The sequence below is a fragment of the Mytilus trossulus genome, chromosome 8 (assembly GCF_036588685.1).
Source record: "Mytilus trossulus isolate FHL-02 chromosome 8, PNRI_Mtr1.1.1.hap1, whole genome shotgun sequence".
NCBI classification, from domain to species: domain Eukaryota; kingdom Metazoa; phylum Mollusca; class Bivalvia; order Mytilida; family Mytilidae; genus Mytilus; species Mytilus trossulus.
The window spans coordinates 39,353,018-39,374,633 of record NC_086380.1 but is presented as its reverse complement, the minus strand read 5'-3'; the positions used below and the strand labels follow the sequence as shown (position 1 = coordinate 39,374,633).

At 31.7% G+C, this 21,616-nt stretch overlaps 2 protein-coding genes and 1 long non-coding RNA gene across 3 annotated transcripts; 2 read left to right on the top strand and 1 right to left on the bottom strand.

The window, feature by feature from the left end:
* Positions 1-141: 141 nt before the first annotated feature.
* Positions 142-444, bottom strand: LOC134727654 (uncharacterized). Its single transcript, XM_063592036.1, has one exon. It carries the CDS (start codon positions 442-444, stop codon positions 142-144), a length of 303 nt encoding a protein of 100 aa, XP_063448106.1.
* Positions 445-3,523: 3,079 nt separating this feature from the next.
* LOC134681908 (uncharacterized) lies at positions 3,524-10,403 on the top strand. Its single transcript, XM_063541541.1, has 4 exons — positions 3,524-3,982; positions 5,381-5,474; positions 7,079-7,294; positions 10,105-10,403. The coding sequence occupies exons 1-4, from the start codon at positions 3,641-3,643 to the stop codon at positions 10,326-10,328; spliced, it is 876 nt and encodes a 291-aa protein (XP_063397611.1). The 5' UTR covers positions 3,524-3,640; the 3' UTR covers positions 10,329-10,403.
* Positions 10,404-15,643: 5,240 nt separating this feature from the next.
* LOC134681907 (uncharacterized) lies at positions 15,644-19,856 on the top strand. The gene is made up of 4 exons (XR_010100716.1): positions 15,644-15,753; positions 18,156-18,197; positions 19,336-19,469; positions 19,753-19,856. It is a non-coding gene; the product is annotated as an uncharacterized LOC134681907 (long non-coding RNA).
* Positions 19,857-21,616: the final 1,760 nt, after the last annotated feature.

Genomic DNA, 21,616 nt, shown 5'->3' with positions numbered 1-21,616 from the left:
TGAGAAGGGCAAACAAATACATATTATATTTGGTTGATATCAAATCACGCTAGGAAATGACCCCTTTTTCTACTCGTACTAGTACTGTATCAAGATCATAAACAATCAAAAACTCTTGAACTCTTTATATATCATGATTTATTAGAAAACCCTAAAACCCGAATAGGATGACCAAAAGTGGTATATGTGCTTTGCATAGTAACCCTGCACTGCAACATTGGCTACGTCTCCTTTCTTCAGATCAAGTACTACGGTTTTAGTTGCAGGTTGGTACTCCTTGTCGTTGTACGCGCTGGCACGATTTCCTGCAACAACTTTACCATTGACTACAAAATCACCCTCAAAACTTTTATTAGGTGAGGTCAATGCAGTCCAAGTACAACTATATACACCATCATCAGGACAAGTAAATAACCTTTTTGATGGGTTGTAAGCCTTTCCCATATTCAGGACGACTTGGTCGAATATAACAACCGCTTTTGGCTTCAAATTTAAATTTCTTATATCTGATCCGAGGTTAACATGAAATGCCACTTTCTTTGTCTGGTCAGTACCACTGCATTTACAGTTGTGCTCTGCAAATGAAAAACATAAAATACTTCCTGAATTCGATGGTACTCTAACACAATTTTTAAACAGTCAAATTATTATCAGAGTTTCCTTGTCATATAAATATTTACTTTTAAACATGTTTGATAAAAGTCAAGTGATGGTCGTTGAGTATAGGATTACCCTCAAGTATTTGAAAATTTCATATTTAAATCGGATGTGTTAAGATTATGGTTACTTTGAGCGAAGGGAGAAAATATTGGTTTCTTTTTTTAATTATATTTACTAAAAAAGAAGATATTTTATTCATCTTCTAACGTACATTAACATGATTACCTCAATAGGTTTTCTTGCTCTTGATGTTTTGTTTTTCCCCATATAAAAAAGTGAATATATGGAAAATTCTTTATTCAAATTTCTAAAACAAAATCCTGTCAAACCCTGAAATAGACTTGTATACTGTTAATTCAGAAATTATTTCATGCATTTATTATTGCGATTTTGTCAGTTAAGACATAAATGTGATTTTAGTTTTTGTGATATGGGAAAAAATCCTGCTTTATTCATATAAGATATTTTAAAATGCAAGTTCTAATATTATCAAGGTATTAATTTTACATTAAGGTATCCGTATTATTCCATTATTCGAAACGATTGATAAAGAATAATTTATTGATAGTATTGGTTGTGTATCATTTTTTCGTATCACAATGCGAAAAGTACACTAGTATCTTTGAACAGGTCAAAATCGTTCGAGAAAATATTTAACCATTTAATCATGTTAATGTTATCAGAGCCTTTTTCTAGTATCTAGTAAAACTCCAAGGACAGAAAAAAAACTAAATTTTGAACAGATCCAAAATCACCAATATAAGCATCAATTTGATGGTTTATTAAAGTTACATGTCAGGCAATCATCAAATACCGACTCTTTAATCACTGTGTAAGTACATATGTTATTGTATGTAGTTCCTATATGCTGGAGAATACTTCTACAAGTGATTTAGCAATTGATGTCTTTCCTTTCCATTTTTACTGGTCTATTTAAGGTTCAACTTTCTAGATTTCTTGCAATCTATTTCAAACAATGCATTTTTTATTTGAACTTCGGTTTTTTTTATAGTTTAAAGGAAAACATTTTTTTTTGGCAATGTTGTTTTGATCAATTCTTTTATTTTCTTTGGTTACATCTTCTGACATCAGACTCGGACTTCTCTTGAACTGAATTTTAATGTGCGTATTGTTATGCTTTTACTTTTCTACACTGGTTAGAGGTATAGGGGGAGGGTTGAGATCTCACAAACATGTTTAACCCCGCCGCATTTTTGCGCCTGTCCCAAGTCAGGAGCCTCTGGCCTTTGTTAGTCTTGTATTATTTAAATTTTAGTTTCTTGTGTACAATTTGGAAATTAGTATGGCGTTCATTATCACTGAACTAGTATATATTTGTTTAGGGGCCAGCTGCAGGACGCCTCCGGGTGCGGGAATTTCTCGCTACTTTGAAGACCTGTTGGTGACCTTCTGCTGTTGTGTTTTTTTATTTTGGTCGGGTTGTTGTCTCTTTGACACATTCCCCATTTCCATTCTCAATTTTATTCTTCAAAAAATCTATATAATCACACTATGCTAGTTCTAGTCTTCTTTTACTCGTATGTGTAAGTGCAAACGGAGAAAGTTTGACTGAATTTTTGGTTTGTTGTAGCTTTATTCAAATTGAAATATTGGATCTACCCTTTTGATTTTATTAAGTGTCTTTCCACAGTAGAATATTAATCATGTTGAAGATCGGAACTGATAATTATTTTAGGTGAATTTTTGTTCAATCTGACTTATCTTTTGTTGTTGTTTGTATTGTTCCGTGTATTCCCCTCTGATATCACATTAGCTGGTTTGTTTACTGATGTGTTGTTTTGTTAAAATGAAGTTAATCAACTGCATCATATTATTATTGATTAGTATTGTTGAAAAAAATGCTTTGGTAGTACGAACAATATTTATTCATTTACCAATCTATGCAAACTTTTCTTGCTTAATTTTATAATTCAAATTATTCGCTGCGTTTATTAATGTGGTCTTAAATTGATGGTTGTCTGTTAAATCGTTGTATATCTTTTGCACAGTATGTAAATTGTAGTATACTAATCCTTATAAGACTTGATACATTATCTATTATTCATATAAAATATGTTATACTATTATATTTATTTCAAATAAAGAATACATTATTAAAAAGAAATTTGGTTGAATATACTGAGCAGGAAGTTCAACCTATCTATATATGTAAAAGCGATCATACAAAATTTGTCGTATTGAATATGTCACAATGTGTCAGCCGTAAAAACACATCATTTGCTTGTGTACCATCCTTATTTATCTGATCCATATTGTCTACTGAATAACCAATCAAAAAGTATAACACATAACTATCATAACATATATTCTTTTCCAAGAGTTCAGCTTGATCGTATTTAATTCTTGGTATTTCTCACTTTTGTCAATATGATATCAAATAAACAATCAACTTTGTATTGGTTTAAATAACTTTCATCTGACAGATTATTGATACTAACCCATTTCTATAATATAATATGTAATATCATGTTATATGTTACTTTTATGTTTTGATTGATATATATGCTCAGCAACACAAATAAAGCACAATAATTTCCTATATATTACGGAATTTTATTGGGTTTTGTCTCCAAAAAAAAACTAAACAGTAGTTAATTTGAAGCATAACCTTAAATTTTGCATTGGTTAACTAATATTATTTTCGTATTATCTGCAACGATGTAGATTTAAAGTTACTAGTAAAGAAAATTCCGAAACTTTTTAACAACAGACGTTATGAAAGATGGTGTGCTTTTTTAACTGTTGAGGATAATGTTACATAATAGTTGCATTTTTGTTTACTAGTATAATATTTTTCATACATTTAGTTATCCGTACACCCTTAAAGCAACGATTTATATTTTTCACTGCGTGTAAAACGTGATTTCAATGGACTAACATATGAAGGGTAATTTTGACCTAAAAAGGTTCAAATATTTTCGGAAGTTGCAGGATAAAATAACAATCGCTATTGCAGAAAATGCATCTTAATATTTCGTTAAAGCTGATCTGCATTATACACTTACTATTCCTACTTCTTATAATACTAAAAGTATCTTCTGAGCAGTGTAAAACCGAAATCTTTACGATTAATCCCGATAAAAGAGATGTAAAATTACATGGATTCACCTATTGTTCATTTGATCAAACCACACCAAGAGGATGTTTATCAAAATGTATCCAACGACCACTATGCCACTCATACAACTATAACATGGCCCATCTTACATGCGAACTTAATATGACGCCAGAGACTCTTTCGGAAGTTTACTTTCAACATGACAAAGGTTATATCTACATTGAGATTCAACATTACAGAGGGGTAAGTTTACGTTAGATTAATTTAATTGAATGCAAAAACAAACTTTCAAAAATCATTTTGTCACGACATGTACAATAAATAAATGCAACAATAGTATACCACTGTTCGAAATTTATAAATTGATTGAGAAAAAAAATCAAATCCAGGTTACAAACTACAACTGAGGGAAACACATCAAATAAAAGAGGAAAACAACGACACAACAGAAACACTATTTTCCTGACTTGTTTCAATAAATAAATAGCGTTTTTAACTTATAAGTGATATGCTTCTTAATATGCACTCTTTTTTTTCCAAGATTATTTTATCAGATGCTGTAAATAAAAAAAAGATGTGTGTTGCATATCTTTAGCAACCAAGGTTGTCGTAAAATAAAATAAGATTTATTTACTAGGGGTATTGAATAAACTCATCGTAAACACCAGGATTGAAATTGTGTACGCCAGATGCGCGTTTCGTCAACAAACGACTCATCAGTGACGTTCGAATAAAAAAAAAAGGATATCAGGCAAAATGCAGTTCACTGTAAAACCGCATTTAAACTTTAATTTTGTAACATATCAATGATAAATCATGTCAGTACAGAGGTACTGACTACTGGGCAAGTGATATCCTCAGGAAGAAAAAATCTACATGCATTGGCATTAAACCAGTGGTTGTGTATAAAACTTATCATACATTGTAAATACATTGAAATATTAATGTCGGCGATTTCGAGACAGTTTAACTTACGCGTCAAACGTTAACACTACTTTAACGCCTCATGCATGAGGTATAACGTAATATTTTACAACTTATCTTAAGACAATTTTATTCATCCATTTTTTATAAATGTTATGTATGTTTTCGACTAAAAAAGTAGGTCGAGAATTTTTTCACGACTGTTCGATTAATAGTTTAGATTATATTCAATGGCAAAGATATGGGTTACATACTAATCAGTAGAGTCGAGTATGGTTAAGACTGGGGTTGAGTATACGTAATGTCAAGTAAAATTTAGACGAATTCAGACTGGTAAAATCAGTACAAAGGAGTACATATATAGGCCAGTTCAGACTTTTATTGGTTTGTAGTGTAATTAATTCGATGTATGTCTAGTTCTATATTGATGGATACCAATCACATGAATCACATTATAATTCAATGTTAAAATGAACATAATATATATCTAGTTTACTCTTTTTTTATTAAAAATTTGCATGTAAAACAAGTATTTGTTTCATTTTTCAATCAATTAGTAATAAGTCATACCAGTTTAATATATCAGAGATCCAATTTCAATTGTATATTAACCTTGTCATAAAAGTGGATAATATATTTAACATTCTCAAACCCATATCAATCGGATAATAAGTTGACAATCGTCTTACCTTTTTTGAAATTGTATTTAAATTTCAGAATACCAGTTTTAACCCGTGTATCGGAAACCCATGCAGCAAAAATGAGATTTGTGTAAGACTGAAGAATAAGGAGATTATTTGTATAAAGGATGGTACGTATCAAACCATTTACATATATAGCAGTATTGATAGTTCATCTAAATATGCTAATTTCCCCATAGTGCATCTTTGAAAATAATATTTAATAAATTGAATACGTCCTTTTGTTTGCATCCATCAGAAACGTTTGGATGACCTAAATGCAGTTTCACTTTCAACATACATTTTGTATCAGAAGGTTAAAACACATTTTTAAAATATCTTCAGTGGTTTTTTTTCTAAAAGTTAGAGTTATAAAATGTCCTCTGACTTAGGCTATAAGGGACTACAATAACGCAACAGATATACCGTGTCGAATCAAAATTATTTGAAAATATCAAAACGAGCAAAGAATCGAAAATCCCGTATTAAAACTTATTCCCACTATACAAATGTTTAGTAAGTTCGCCAAAACAACAAACATAAAAAATTGAATAAGTTGGTTGTTCAATACAGTTATAATTCTTTCCTTTCCTTTTATCTTATCTAATTTAAATCACATTATTTTATCAATTGTATGGACGATTGTTATTAGCGTATAGCATCATTTACACAATAATAATTCAAAACTATGTATGAAACATATACATTGCACACGTAGTTATGTCTACACTCAACTGTTGTTCTGTTCGAGCCAATGTTTCGTGCCGAACTTTAATCTATGAGTATTACGTTTCACACATTGTGACTTGGATAAAGAGTTGACTTATTGGCACTCATACCACATCTTCTTATTTCTAATCATTGACATTATGTTTTACGAGTTACCTACTTCGACACTATAATAGTATAAAAAGATGTGGTATGATTGCCAATGAGACAACTCTTCACAAGAGACCAAATGACACAGAAATTAACACAAATAGGTCACCGTATGGCAATCAACAATGCGCAAAGCAATATACAACATAGTCAGCTATGAAAGGCCCTGAAATGACAAATGTTAAACAATTCAAACGAGCAAACTTTCGGCCTTATTTATGTAGTTAATCTGTATGTTAAACGATTGAAACAAGTCATGATCGTCACGATATGACTGAATCACAAGGCGCATGATGAACCTGTTGGCTCTACGTTTTTCTACTTTTTCTTTCAGTATTAGTTATCTGATCTTATGGTTTAGCAATGACCATACAAGGTAAACAGTTCTTGACTTATCCACCAATTTGAACTGTTCGACCTTGTACCCAGCAAGGTGCTCCAATTTAAAATAATTTAGATCTGTGCTTCTTTCACTTCTATACTAGAAAACATTCTGACATGTTTACAGTTCTATTTTAATCTATTCTCGACACTTCTGCCTTAGAGATAGTTTGAAAGTTTCACGTGTACTCTGGAACTGATTTATAAAGTTGTGATATAGGGTATTTTAGGGATATACAAAACGCACATTTCTAGTGTAATTGTTATGTTCTAAATGTTAAACATGAGCCAGGGAAGAATGTTTTACACGGTGATTGATTTACAATATTTGCGATGAGCACTTTTTAAATTTATTTGTAATCAAATTGTATATATTATAAACATATAGTCCGTTTTAATAGATTTCTTACAATTTCATTTTTTTCAGTTGTAGCAAGTATCCACAAATGTATCATAGATTCAATTGTATTTTCAGATGTTATTTTACCTAACAAAAATCCAGAAAATGTGGCGCTAGGAAAGCTAGCTCGACAATACACAACACTGGACAGCTATTCTGCATATAAAGCTGTTGATGGCTTGACAACCACGTTTTCACATACAGACAAAATTTTATCACCATTTTGGAGTGTTGATCTTGGAACCATTTACAACATCATTCGGATTGAAATTATCAACAGAGACTCAAGTGGTACGTTTTGACTGTTATTAAAATACAAGTCTAAGTGCCGTTTTACCGCTTAGTGGTACATACGAAAACTGTGCATTTGACAAACAGTTTATTGCAAACTAGGATGACTGTGTGGTTTTGTATTTGTTTTACTCCAAAAAATATCAAATTTACAATTTGTACAGTGTTACAAAAAATCGGCCCCTTCAAAATTGCATTAAACTGATAAATAATGTGTTATTAAAATAAGGAAACCTTTTCAAATTCGTTACTTTTACAAAAAAAAATCTGATCTGATATGGACATGATGGATGTAATGTACATCTTACACGCAAGATGATAAACACTTTTCAGATAAATAACAGAAGAAAAGTTGAAAACAGCACTGTAAGATCAAGACGCATAACATATTGAGCATATGTGTATATGCTTGATATACGATAATCAAGTCATCATATACATCAGCCTTAAAATTTGTATGTCAGATTATTGTCAACAACAAAAATATGACGCTCGATCCAAACATGTGAAAGGACACAGTAAAGTATGTGAAGAAGTTCAGATGAAATCTCAAAACGGAAAGTGCGTAATACTGCGATCTAAGAGATATCATTCTTTTATGACTTATATGTGATCAGATTTTGTTTAATGCAATTTTTAACCATAATTTAAGAAGGTTGATGTGACCCACTTCTTTAATTTACATTATTTACTATTCAAGATATGCGCACTAAAAGTAAATCGTTTCTCTTTTATTTGCAGTTTATTCCGATCTTGACATCAAAACGCATACCTAAACCGTAATTTTTCTTAATTGAATAGTTTCATATTTGTCATGTTTGGGCCTTTTATAGCCATTAAATGCCGTACGTTTACATCGACTTTATTTTAACTCGTGGATACATGTACATTTGTAGTTGTCTCATTGACAATTTTCTCACAACTTCTTATTTCACAGTGACCATGACAGACGGATAAAAACATTTAGTAAATCACTCACAAACTTCGTTTTCCAAAGGTATGCTAACGATGTGATAACTTTAAATAAAGATGATAAACTGGGTCAGAATAGGAGTAAATTCACTACATAAGAAAATGCCTGTACCAAATCAAGAATATTACAGTTGTTACATGTATCTATTCATTTTGATGTGTTTGAAATTTCCATCGAAGTTCTGTTTATTAATGCCCAATTTATGGGGATTATGATTGAGTTAAGCCTTCCAATTGATATTTTATCGTATGTTTTTCTATGTTGTGATATTATGCTGTTGTTTCAGAAAAAGGGAGAAGATTTGGTACCATTAAAACGTTAAATCCGGCTGCAAATGTTTGCACCTGTCCTAAGACAGGAATCTGGTGTACAGTAGTTGTCGATTGTTTACGTAATTTATATGTGTTTCTTTTTCTCCTTTTTTGAATAGATTAGACCGTTGGTTTTCCCGTTTGAATGGTTTTACACTAGTAATTTTGGTGCCTTAATAGCTTTTTTGTTCGGTGTGAGACAAGGCTGCGTGTTAAATGCTGTACACTGACCTATAATGGTTTACTTTAATAAATTGTTATTTGGATGGAGAGTTGTTTGATTGGCACTCACACCACATCTTCCTATATCTATTTTTCTTTTAGTCTATGCATACGTTCGTTCGTGCGTTTGTCTGTCCGTCTGTGCATCCATTCGTCCGTTCGTCTGTCCCGCTTCAGGTTAAAGATTTTGGTTCGAGGTTCTTTTTTGATGAAGTTGAAGTCCAATCAACTTGAAACTATGTACACATGTTTCCTATGATATGTTATTTCTAATTTTAATGCCAAATTAGAGATTTCGCCCATTTTCACGGTCCACGTAACATATAAAATTATAGTGTGAATTGGGCATCAGTGTGCACTGGACATGTGCTTGTTATTATTTTACTTTGTTTTGTCAAATTGTAAGTGACGACTTGATGCAATGCTAAAACATTTTTGTCGGAATGCACTAGTGACTTTTTTTTAAGAAGAATTCCCCTCCAATACTTAAAGTAAGTTTATATTTTGATATGCGCATCAACTATAACCTAACAAGATGTTCATCTAAAGTAATAATCGATGCTTTCATATATGATTATATATATCTTTCAAATTGGTTAAGCCTGGTGCTCATATTTAGAAGACGAACTACAAGTTAGATGTCGAACTAGCTACATGTATGAAACCAGGTTTAGTCCATCATTTTCTACATAAGAAAATGTCTGTACTAAGTAAGGATAATTGCTTATAATTTGAAAACGACTTTATATAATGTTGTGACCAATGTATACTGATGTTTATTTGAAAATTGGTTCCATACCCAATAATAGATTGAATCCATGCCTTTAGTTTTAATGCATTTCAATGGAGAAAAACAACAACCTAATTGATATACAAAATAATAAACAAAAAAACAATATGATATATACAGAGGCATACGATGTTGTTTTTTAGAATTCCAAAGATCCAGTAGATTTAAAACAATAAGACAATCAATTTCACTCAAGTCTTCTTGACGTATATCAGACAAACATTTTATCATATAAACTATTTTTTTCAGATGTTTAATGCTGTATACATTCAAAATTATCGAGTTAGTAGTCAACTAACTAATTCCTGATTTGAGTCAATTATGGGATTTTTTGTACATGCTTTTGCGTCTAAATTTTTCCACAATTTTCTAATCTTAAATTTCTTAAGGCATTAATAAGTTTCCATCGTTTATATGATTTTTCTGATAGTGTAGTTCTTAATACATGTGTTGAAAATTTTCAAATTGAATGATGGGAGTAAAGTTTAAGAACATTTATATTTTTTTTCGACAGGCAAAAGACTACGTGATCTTGATATAACAGTTGGACCACGCGACGATGATATGTCGATGTGTGCGCATTTCACCGGACCCGGAACTAATGGAGAACATCTGGTATTTCAGTGCAAAGGGTGGTATATAGAAAGTCGTTATGTCAAAATGACTATTATCAAAGGTCCAGAAGAGTATTTACAGTTAGCAGAGGTGAAAGTTTTCGGTTATCCGACACTAGGATAAATAAACACAAACAACATGAAATTGATCAAGTGTGTTATGATTTTTATTTTTATATTCGTCTGTAAATATGTTGATGAGATTGTTAAATTAAGTCTTTGTCAGTCCTGTCATTTCATTGCTATTTATTATCAATTGTTTTCAATATGTTATGAAATTAGAATAAAAAAAGGATCTCAGTAAACAATAATTATTCAGATAAATCACCACAAACCGATATGATACAATTGCGATACCTAGAATATATGATAAATATGCTATTACACAAATAATACACCTTTTGAACAATACATAAATATAAATACCGGCACGCTATATGCATTAAAAGAGGGACCAAAGATACCAAAGGGACAGTCAAACTCGTAAATCTAAAACAAACTGACAACGCCATGGCTAAAAATGAAAAAGACAAACAGAAAAACAATAGTACACATGACACAACATAGAAAACTAAAGAATAAACAACACGAACCCCACCAAAAACTAGGGGTGATCTCAGATGCTCCGGAAGGGTAAGCAGATCCTGCTCCATATGCGGCACCCGTCGTGTTGCTTATGTGATTAAATAATTATTTGAATATGAAAAATATGGAAATTACGAAAGAGAAGAAATAATTACAAAAATAAACATGAATTTGTGTAATGTATACAGTGTGAAATGCTTGGGTTCCTGTTGTTTAACGTAGCAATAATATCATAGCTTAAAATGTTTGTTTTTATGATATATTTCTGCATTAAAGTCCAAACTAAATAAATGACTATTGTGCTCATATGAGAGTACCGCGAATCCTTAAACAAAAATGTGTGTGTCAACTTGAACAGGAAGAACTGAAACATAACTTAATTTAGTTTATTTCTGAAATCAGTGTATATGGAACATTATAACGGGAAGCGAGAATTTGTTGCTACATCACCAAAACGACAGTTTGGAGAGTCTACTTAATTCTGCAGGAATAGGTAGAAATTCGATTAAATTAAATTCATTTTTAAAGTAGCATGACTAATTTGATCAAGATGATGTCACAAACAATGATAAATATGTTATTACACAAATAATACATAAATATAAATACCGGCACGCTATATGTATTAAATAATTATATAAATATGAAAAAGATGGAAAATACAAAAGAAAAGAAAAAAATACAAAAATAAACATGAATGTTTGTAATGTATACAGTGTGAAATGCTTGGGTTCCTGTTGTTTAACGAAGCAATAATATTCTAGCTTAAAATATTTGTTTTTATGATATATTTCTGAACCAAAGTCCAAACTAAATAAATGACTATTGTGCTCATCTAAGAGTACCGCTAATCCTAAAACAAAAATGTGTGTGTCAACTTCGACAGGAAGAACTGAAACATAACTTAATATTCAGTTTATGTATGAAATCAATGTATATGGAACAATATAACGGGAAGCGAGAATTTTTTGCTACATCACCAAAACGACAATTTGGAGAGTCTACTAAATTCTGCAGGAATAGGTAGAAATTCGATTAAGTTAAATTCATTCTTTAATGAGAATGAAGAATTTGATCAAGACGATATCACAAATAATGATAAATATGTTATTACACAAACAATACATAAATATAAATACCGGCACGCTATATGTATTAAATAATTATATAAATATGAAAAAGATTGAAAATACAAAAGAAAACGAAGCAATAACATCATAGCTTAAAATGTTTGTTTTTTTATGATATTTCTGCACCAAAATCCAAACTAAATAAATGACTACTAGTAGTGTGCTCATCTGAGAGTACCGCGAATCCTAAAACAAAAATGTGTGTGTCAACTTTGACAGGAAGAACTGAGTCTACTAAATTCTGCAGGAATAGGTAGAAATTCGATTAAATTAAATTCATTCTTATATGAGCATGAAGAATTTGATCAAGACGATATCACAAATAATGATAAATTGGAACCTTGCTTTTTTGGGTACGAATTTGTTTTTTGAGTGAACCTCATGGGGTCCACGCTTTTATATTGGCGAGTTTTTGGACGTGTCTTTAGGCCACTGGATATACCTCGGCATCAAGATTCACCGAACGTCTCGACCAATTTCGATTATTTATACATGTAGTTATCTATGTCTTTGATACAGTCCCTCTGTGGATAGCTAGCTAGGCTACCACGTGACATTGTATACTTCAACAATTAAAGTTCATTTGTAGATTGGAAATTAAAAAAATCTACTAGATTGCATTTGACAAAACATATGTGTTTTTAATCATGTGAATGTTTATTAGATATCAAGTATAAGGATGACGCAATTCTTCTTCTTCTTCTTCTTCTTCTTCTTCTTCTTCTTCTTCTTCTTCTTCTTCTTCTTCTTCTTCTTCTTCTTCTTCTTCTTCTTCTTCTTCTTCTTCTTCTTCTTCTTCTTCTTCTTCTTCTTCTTCTTCTTCTTCTCCTTCTTCTTCTTCTTCTTCTTAAGACCACTAGACGGAGAATGTGACAGCAATTCTCCTCTAATAATTTACAAATAAAACGTTCCGAATATTTACAATTTAAAACTATGTATACTTGGCTGCTGTCTATGGTGTTTTTGTCTGGGTCGCATTTTAGTTGGCTAGTGCACTCTGAAACCCCTTCAGCTTCAGTTGTAGCTGTTGGAAGGTGTTTTCACTCTTGTATAGTCCGCGGAAAGTATGAGTTATTAAATACTCTCTGGTTTGCTGGTGGTTGATATAGGCGTTGTTTGTTTCTAGTGCGCCAATTGTTTGGACGTAAGATGGAACTGGCATCAATGTCTACTAGCTAATGCTGGATCTTGTAAAGTATGACGAGTCGATGGTTACTTCGTTTTAGCTAGTGTCTTGTTCAAAGTTTTCACACATCCAGGTGTTGTAACAGTGTAGTTGTTTGTTACAAACCTGGCGGACCTCCTTTGCACTTGTTCTAAACGGTTTAGCATAATCTAGTGTTTGTCTGACCAGAAAGATTCTTGTTGCATTCTCAAAGGTTACGCCTAAGGAATCCGATGGATTTGGATGCTGTGTTTGGCAGTAACGTCAACATGATGTTTCCATTGTAGGTCCTGACTGAAATTTACTCCTAGATATTTGCTGGTTGGTACAGTTTCGACAGTGTGGCCATGTAATTCGTAGTATTTACTACTGGTGCTAATGAGGATGACGGTGCATTTTTCTGGGTGGAATTTCATCAGCCATTTGGTTTCCCAGTCTTCTAGTGCTGAAAGGTCTTGTTGTAGTTTGGCTTCATCCTGGGAATTCTTTGTATAGTGGAATGTGAGGCAGTCGTCAGCGAATAGTTTGACAGTTGAATTTTGAACTGTTTCTGGTAAGTCGTTGATAAATACTAAGAAGAGTACGGGTCATTAAACAATTTGAATTGTCTGAAATTTTGGCACAACATTTTGGAAATATGGGTCCTCAATGCTCTTAAACTTTTTACTTGTTTGGTTTGATAATTTTTTTGATCTGAGCGTCACTGATGAGTCTGGTGTATTAAATTACAATCCTGGTACCTTTGATATCTATTCACACCACTTGGCGATGTCACTCCTTATGGACGTTTCGTCTCCGACGGTATCACCAACCCAGTAGTCAGCACATCGGTGTTGACATGAATATCAATTATGTGGTCATTTCCTTTTTCAATAATAAAAAAAAAAGTATGACTGTTTCGAAATACTAAGGATTTTCTTATTCCAAGTCATCGATAACCTTAGACGTATTTGGAACAACTATTTTGAAACTAGGGTTCTCTTTGCTCTTCAACTTTGTACTTGTTTGGCCCCAAAATAATTAATTCGATCTGAGTCTTATTTAGATGAAACGTGCGTCTGGCGTATTAAATCATAATCATGGTACCTTTGATAACAAATTAGAGTATTTCCTAATATGTCGAACATTTAAGATTTGATTACTCAGTTAAATACTTTTAAGGATCTGATAGATATTTATCAATATACCTTACTGTTTATCTGTATGTCTTATTTAAAACTGATCATCGACACTAGAATTCAACTCAATGTGTAAGGCCTAAACATCTCTAAAAGTTAAAAACATTCAGGACTTAAATTACAAAAGACCATTCTAACCTTTAAATAAAAAACCTCGATATATCGAACGAGACTAATTATTTCCGATCCTTAAATGCACAGACCATGTTCAGAACATAACGACCGCATTAGCTTTGATGGCAGTATATAATTCCTAACTATTTAACTTGTGATGGGAAACGTACAAATGTATATCAGTGTTATGCAGCAAATGGTGGTTAAAACTCACTAACACCACCAAGCTTGTGACTTTGTACGCAAATTTGCGTCTTCTAATCCAAGTTCTTTCTTATATGCCATTAAAGATGAGTTGATTTTTGCAGTACAAAACACCACAACTGAAAGAGCTGTCTGCTTGAAATTGAGGAATTAAACATAGAAAGCAAGGGGCCAAGAATTAATGATGTACTTCGTGTTGTGTGATACGAGATACACCACTCCATGTAAGAAATAGCTAACAGGCCACAACCATAAGAGAAGATATCTTATAAACTATATAGTTTGTAAGCTATCTCACATAGTTCATAAAGATATCTCATATGATTTAAAGATATCTCATACGATTTATATATATCGTGTAAAGAAAATTATATGAGATATACTATAAAGCAAATTATGCGAGATATCTTATTAACTATATAAGTCACAATATACATGTAAAGTTTATTATATATCTCATGAAGAAAATCATACTTTACAAACTATATGAGATATCTTACAAAGTTCATTATAGATCTTTGAGTTAGAATGGATATGAAAACGGCTTGTCATATAATTCACTTCTTGTTTAGCATTGGATTAGATCAATGCATGTGTACTAACTTAAGACATATTAAATAACACCAATTGCATATTTGTTATATAATATGTTGAACCTCATATTTGTCTAATTATGAATAAAACAATTTAACGTCTGTTTTATTTATTGTTCAATGCCGCTAATTATTCTCAATTCAACATTAGAACTCCATAGTTTTAATTACAGCATAAAAATTCCTGATCATATTTCACGTAAACCATGATACCTTTCCATTTATTTGAAAAAATCATAAACAATTTATATGCAATTCATATTGTTGTGATTTACTAATTTTAAAAATCAAATTAGACTTATAAATGTAGGACAATTTTAAAAAATAAATTAGACTTATAAATGTAGGACAATATTGATTTTTCTTTTTAACTTTTCTTGGAAATATTTAATGTTTTTGATAAAAACGTAATGTATCTGTCTCCAAATGTTACAGACTAAAGACATACGAAACAAAATCAATACAAAAATCGGCATGAGTGTTTTATTCTTTACTGTTGTTTCAAAGTAGTGCAAAATGAATATGTTTGTTTGGTTCCTATTGGCTTGTAATCTTGGGTTATGTTTGAATACAGTTATCAGTAAGTTTGTTTATTTCAATTTGGAAATCAATTATTTACTTATAAGATATATGCAGTGTACGTTTGTATTGAAAATGGTTATATATCAAATGTGAATCTGAAGATATTTTAAGAACAACATGTCACTTACTCTATTACTAAATTATAGTGTACACTGACAATGCTTGGACACTCAAAATCCCGTATTCCGTATTGGATTACTATATGGAAATAATAATGACGCTGAGAGCTTAATCTTGTAATGCTATATTAAAAAATGTATGTTTCCTTGTTTGAAAATTTTTGTTATATAAGTATCGGATGTCCTTAAACGCAAATGATTTTTTAACAAATAGAAATAATTGTGTACCTGTACTCGGATGCATTCGAATTGTGTATTGTCGTACGTGAATTTCTCGAATCTGACAGTAAAACCATACTGCACGTAAAGATAGACAAAAATCCATGTCCACTTGTATTGTTATCATTCTGATGCGTTAAGCCTTTTCCAACTGATGTTTATAGTTCGTTCTTTATGTTATGCATGTACTGTAATACCACTGTCCCATATAGGGGAGGGTTGGGATCCCGCTAACATGTTTCCATCCACCGGATTCTTTTTGTATGTGGTTGTCTCAAGCCAGGAGCCTGTAATTCGGTGGTTGTTGTTTGTTTATCTGTTCCATATTTGTTTTTTGTTTTATTTTTGAACACAAATAAGGCCGTTAGTTTTCTCGTTTGAAATGTTTTACATTGTTATTTCGGGCCTTTTATAGCTTAACTTTGATCATTGTTGAAGGCCGTACGGTAACCTATAGTTGTTAGTTTCTGTGTCATTTTGGTCTCTTGTGGAGAGTTGTCTCATTTGCAATCATACCACGTCTTCTTTTTTTTTATATAGTTATACATAATCATTGCGCAAGATGTGTAAATACGCAGCAATGACCCATAAATGGGTCGTTAAAGATGAATGTCAATCACAAGTTGAACGTTATAAAACGATACCATCAAATCTGTTGAGGATCCATAGGTGACCTGTTACAAGGGATAATGTCATACCCTATCCAAAATACCCCACTGGAAGTCTAAATGCACGCTCTTGTTATTTAATACGATCGACTCAGTAGAAACGGCATTTCGATTTATCGTTAAGTATTGTGTTGCAAGAAATATCTGCCACTGGACATAAAGCTAAAAGCAAATTATTGCTTAGTCAGTTTATAAAATTGTATTTTATTGTTGCTCTTTGTTTTATTTTAAAATCAATAGATTATATGATTGAAGAACATCCAATTTGTCTTGCGTATAGTATAATTAAACATATTTTTTTTTGCACATTAAGAGATCTCAAGAAACTTACAGTATGTTAAGGTAATTAAATGCACGTGTTTTTCGATTATATGATCGTGTAATCTGAAAAAAGAGAGAGTGGCCCAAACTTGATAACTATATTGAAGTTGTTTCAAGTTCTGGAATATTTGACTTTTGTTATCCCACATACAAGTATTACCCCCTATATCATTTATATATTTACAAGTATTCTTATAGTATACATTCTTTACTTAAGTAAATCGTCAGAAACTAACAAAAGATTGCATATTTTGGCGTTAATATTGAGTCACTAATAAGGTCTTTGCATCGGAACTAAACACATTTATTCTAAAAACAGTTGTTGGCATGACACGGGTTATGTTCTTCTCATATATGTTATGATGGTATGATACTAAACCCCTAACGGGAAGGATTGTGCCTAATGTTCATATGAAGAAATCATAATCTTTCAGTCAGTTTAATTGAAGTCTGGAGCTGGCATGTCAGTTAACTGCTAGTAGTCTGTTGTTATTTATGTATTATTGTCATTTTGTTTATTTTCTTTGGTTACATCTTCTGAAATCAGACTCGGACTTCTCATGAACTGAATTTTCATGTGCGTATTGTTATGCGTTTACTTTTCCACATTGGTTAGAGGTACAGGGGAAGGGTTGAGATCTCACAAACATGTTTAACCCCGCCGCATTTTTGCGCCTGTCCCAAGTTAGGAGCCTCTGACCTTTGTTAGTCTTGTATTATTTTAAGTACAATTTGGAAATTAGTATGGCGTTCATTATCACTGAACTAGTATATATGTGTTTAGGGTCCCAGCTGAAGGACACCTCCGGGTGCGGGAATTTCTCGCTACATTGAAGACCTGTTAGTGACCTTCTGCTGTTGTTTTTTTATTTGGTCGGGTTGTTGTCTCTTTGACACATTCCGCTGTTCCATTTTCAATTTTATATGTCATCATAGTTAAATAATAATGGTAAATAATAACTGCTTTATCTAGTCTATTGTCAGGAAAGAACCTGTTGTAGATGTTTGTGGTGCAAATATAATATTTTATTTTTCTTTATTTTTGTAACTTTATTTTTTTCTTTTTTTTAAAGGAAAATCCACTTTCCTCGGTGGTCCAATGGACCGGGGTTATTGTAAGTATAATTTAATAAAACTTGGGACTAAAGTAATTTTTACCGCAAGTACAAATGTAGTTGCAAATGATCTGTCTATCTCTATTTATTTACATGTTTTAATGGGCCAATGAAATACAAAAATATATTTCATTTGTGATACTTTTTATCTTAATGAAAGATTTTTTAAAAATCTTATATTAGTTATAGTAGGGTGGGTTCACTCTATTTGTTTTCTTTTTATTCTTGAAACCACTCTTTACAAGAGCTATTTCAATGAGATATTCTCCAATTGTGAAAAAGTGCTTCCCAGTTCAATCTTCTTCCTCGAACTTGTATAATAACATTAAGTTTCGGTGTTTTTAGTTCTATTTTATGTATAAAAGTGTTTATTATAGTCATTATATATATGTATCTTACCTTATATAGTTTATAGTAGATGATCATTTCTGTACACTAAAAATAAATACTTCGTGTATTGAATCAGAGATTCGTGTTTAATTCCTACAAGCAGGTAACACCTCCCGAAACGAGGGCTTATTTTTATAAGCTAGAGTTGGAGGAGGTAATAAGGTATCTGCACAATGCTAGGCGGCGTTGTCGTGGAAGTTAGAAAAAAGGTACAGTTTTAAGCCCCGGCGCCGGGGAGGAAGTTACGAATCAAATCTACTCTAACATCGTTATGTTGATTTTCTAGGCACCTTATAATATACATTTGTAGTTAATAATATACTTTAACATGAACTCAAGTTACACTTAGTAACACGTAGGCTACTTGTCATCTTGGTCCGTTGATATTTGTCTTTAAGTTTACTCAAGATAATTAAACTACTTAATTACGGAATTTTAAAACATTGAAAGACAGTGTCTTTCGGTTTATAACTGAACCGTTTAAATAAGTATATGATGCATTTCGTTCACTATCGCTCGGGCAAAAACAACCACGGTTCGCCGCGGTTTACAATGTTTTCTCGGGTACAAATCTCCTCTATCACCCTCTCAGCTTTGTGTTGTTCATATACTTTCTTCATCATATTTGCCTAAATAAGATACTTGATACTAATCCGTTTTTTCGAGATATGGTTATTATCTGTTATTGTCTTATATTTTCTAAAACACTTATATGTATAATATTAAATACAGTAATTATATGCTACAGGGGTAGAAAGGCGATGCAGATCTCATAGCGGAGTGTGTATAGAGGTCGACAGTCCTTGTGACGGGAAAGTTATCAGAGGATATGGACTATGTCATGGCCGCTATATAAAGAAATGCTGTGCCTACTTTTAATAGGTTGTTTATTAGCAACTAACTATTTGAAATTACACTGATTTATAGAACATGTTATTATAATTACAAATATGCTGCATTCGAACATGAATTGCTACATGTATATAATGGAAAAATAAAGTACGGGATTTGAATTTTACTCTGAGTCTGGGTTTAGAAACGAAAAACAACAAACAAAAAAGTATGTGCCACAATAAAATATAGCAAGCGCAGTTAATATCGGCTTTATAGTACATTTGTCAACATAGAAAATTAATGTTTAATCTTTTTTTTTTTGTTATTTCAGGCTCAACATGTGATCTTTAAAATGAGAAAGAAGAAACATAACCTGATCGAAGTCTTCACAGTTAAATTGTACCACATTAAAATTTAGATTGCATTTAAGAATTAGCCTATGATTTTCTAAATTGTTGCCTAATCGATGTCAAAGCATTACTTCTGCTTTTGTTTTTAGGTTACACGAAAGTAATTAATACCATGATGGTATTCCTTTTTGTCCTGCTTTTTTTTCTATCAAAAATCCATTGAAAAAAAATCGGAATCTGAATTATCAACACCTTTGGGTGTAATTGACACTGCAAAACACATTTGGTGCAGCAGGTTGTTTTTTTTTTTTTTTATATAGAAAAATGACATTTGTTATGGGTACTCAACAGTTCCGGAATTTTCGAAATAGTATAAATGAAGAACACCCCTTGCTAAATTTGGTATAGAAAATATTTAACGCCCCAGAGAGTTTTCTCTTAATTTCTCGCTATTTCTACAACATTGGCCAACACTCATTTATTTCTCACTATTTCAATTTTGATTTCTAATTACTAGGGCAGCAGAAAATAAATTTTCTTCTAACTACTATCTTGGATGCAAGATCTAGGTGGCTCCAATCATCTTTATGTACTTCTTTTAACCTTTATAGTGATGTTGAATCATTAATCTCTACTCTTGCTCGAAGAGCGAAGTTGAAAAAACTGAATAACCTACTCATAAGCTGCAAAAGTCAATCGATCTAGCATGTAGTTTCTTTGACAAATTTTAAATCCGTCTCGTTAATTTATTGGTAAAGTATCATCTACAAGTTTGTTTATTTATTATGTTGTCTTTATATATGATCACTGTATATGATTCACAATGGAATATTGAAGAAGCTAAAGTACGATACGAGTTTTCAAAAATAAATATATTTGACCGAGTACGTCCTATTTAAATTGGTACAGTCGCAAATATTTCATGAATATTCTATAACAAATACAGAAGAATATAATGAGTTATCTTACCATAGGAATCATTTTTCACAAATTTTCAGTTTACTACTTAGCAGTAAGATTGTATATGGAAAGAGATGCTACCTTGCATACATATAAAGTTTAGCTGCTTTAAAATTGTGATTTATTATGGCAAAGGGGAGCTAATTCAATTTGAACAATGTTCCTTTGCCCATCAACATTGTGATCAACAAGACGTGGGTATAAGACGAGTCTCTTAAGACAGAATATATATCATTTATTTGGGTTCTATAAATGAAAGGAAGGGATTGAATAAAAAAAAAAAAAAAGGCAAAACTCAAATCAATCTTATTATGGAAAAGCTTTTTCATTACCACAATGTTCGGTAGCTGATTTTATTTGTAGTAATAACGTCACAAATAACACATTTATCTTTAAAAAAAAAATACAGGAAAAATAAACAAAAGAACAGAGTAAAATGGCCAAAATATTTGAGAATAAAAAAGTGCCGATTACTTCTAAGACTTTTAATAATAAAGCATAGATCGAATTATTTCAATGTCAACAGCATTTACTTTCAAGACATTCTAATATGTAGTTTCGTAATTCAATTTCGTTCTCATCAAAACGATAAAATAATGTGTTTTTTTTATAAGGGATCAATTTAATCCCGCTTCTTTTGCAATTTTTTAAAGCAACTCCAATTAAGTCTACAGAATATACGAAACATATTTGTTCTGTTTCAACAATATGTGCGTTCTGTGACAAGAACATGGGCGTTCTTTGAAACCAACATGTGCGTGCTGTGACACCAACATGTGCGTTCTTTTAAAACATGTGCGTTCTTTTAAAATATGTGCGTTCTTTTACAACAACGCGTGCGTTCTGCTACACCTACATGTGCGTTCTTTTACCACAACATATATG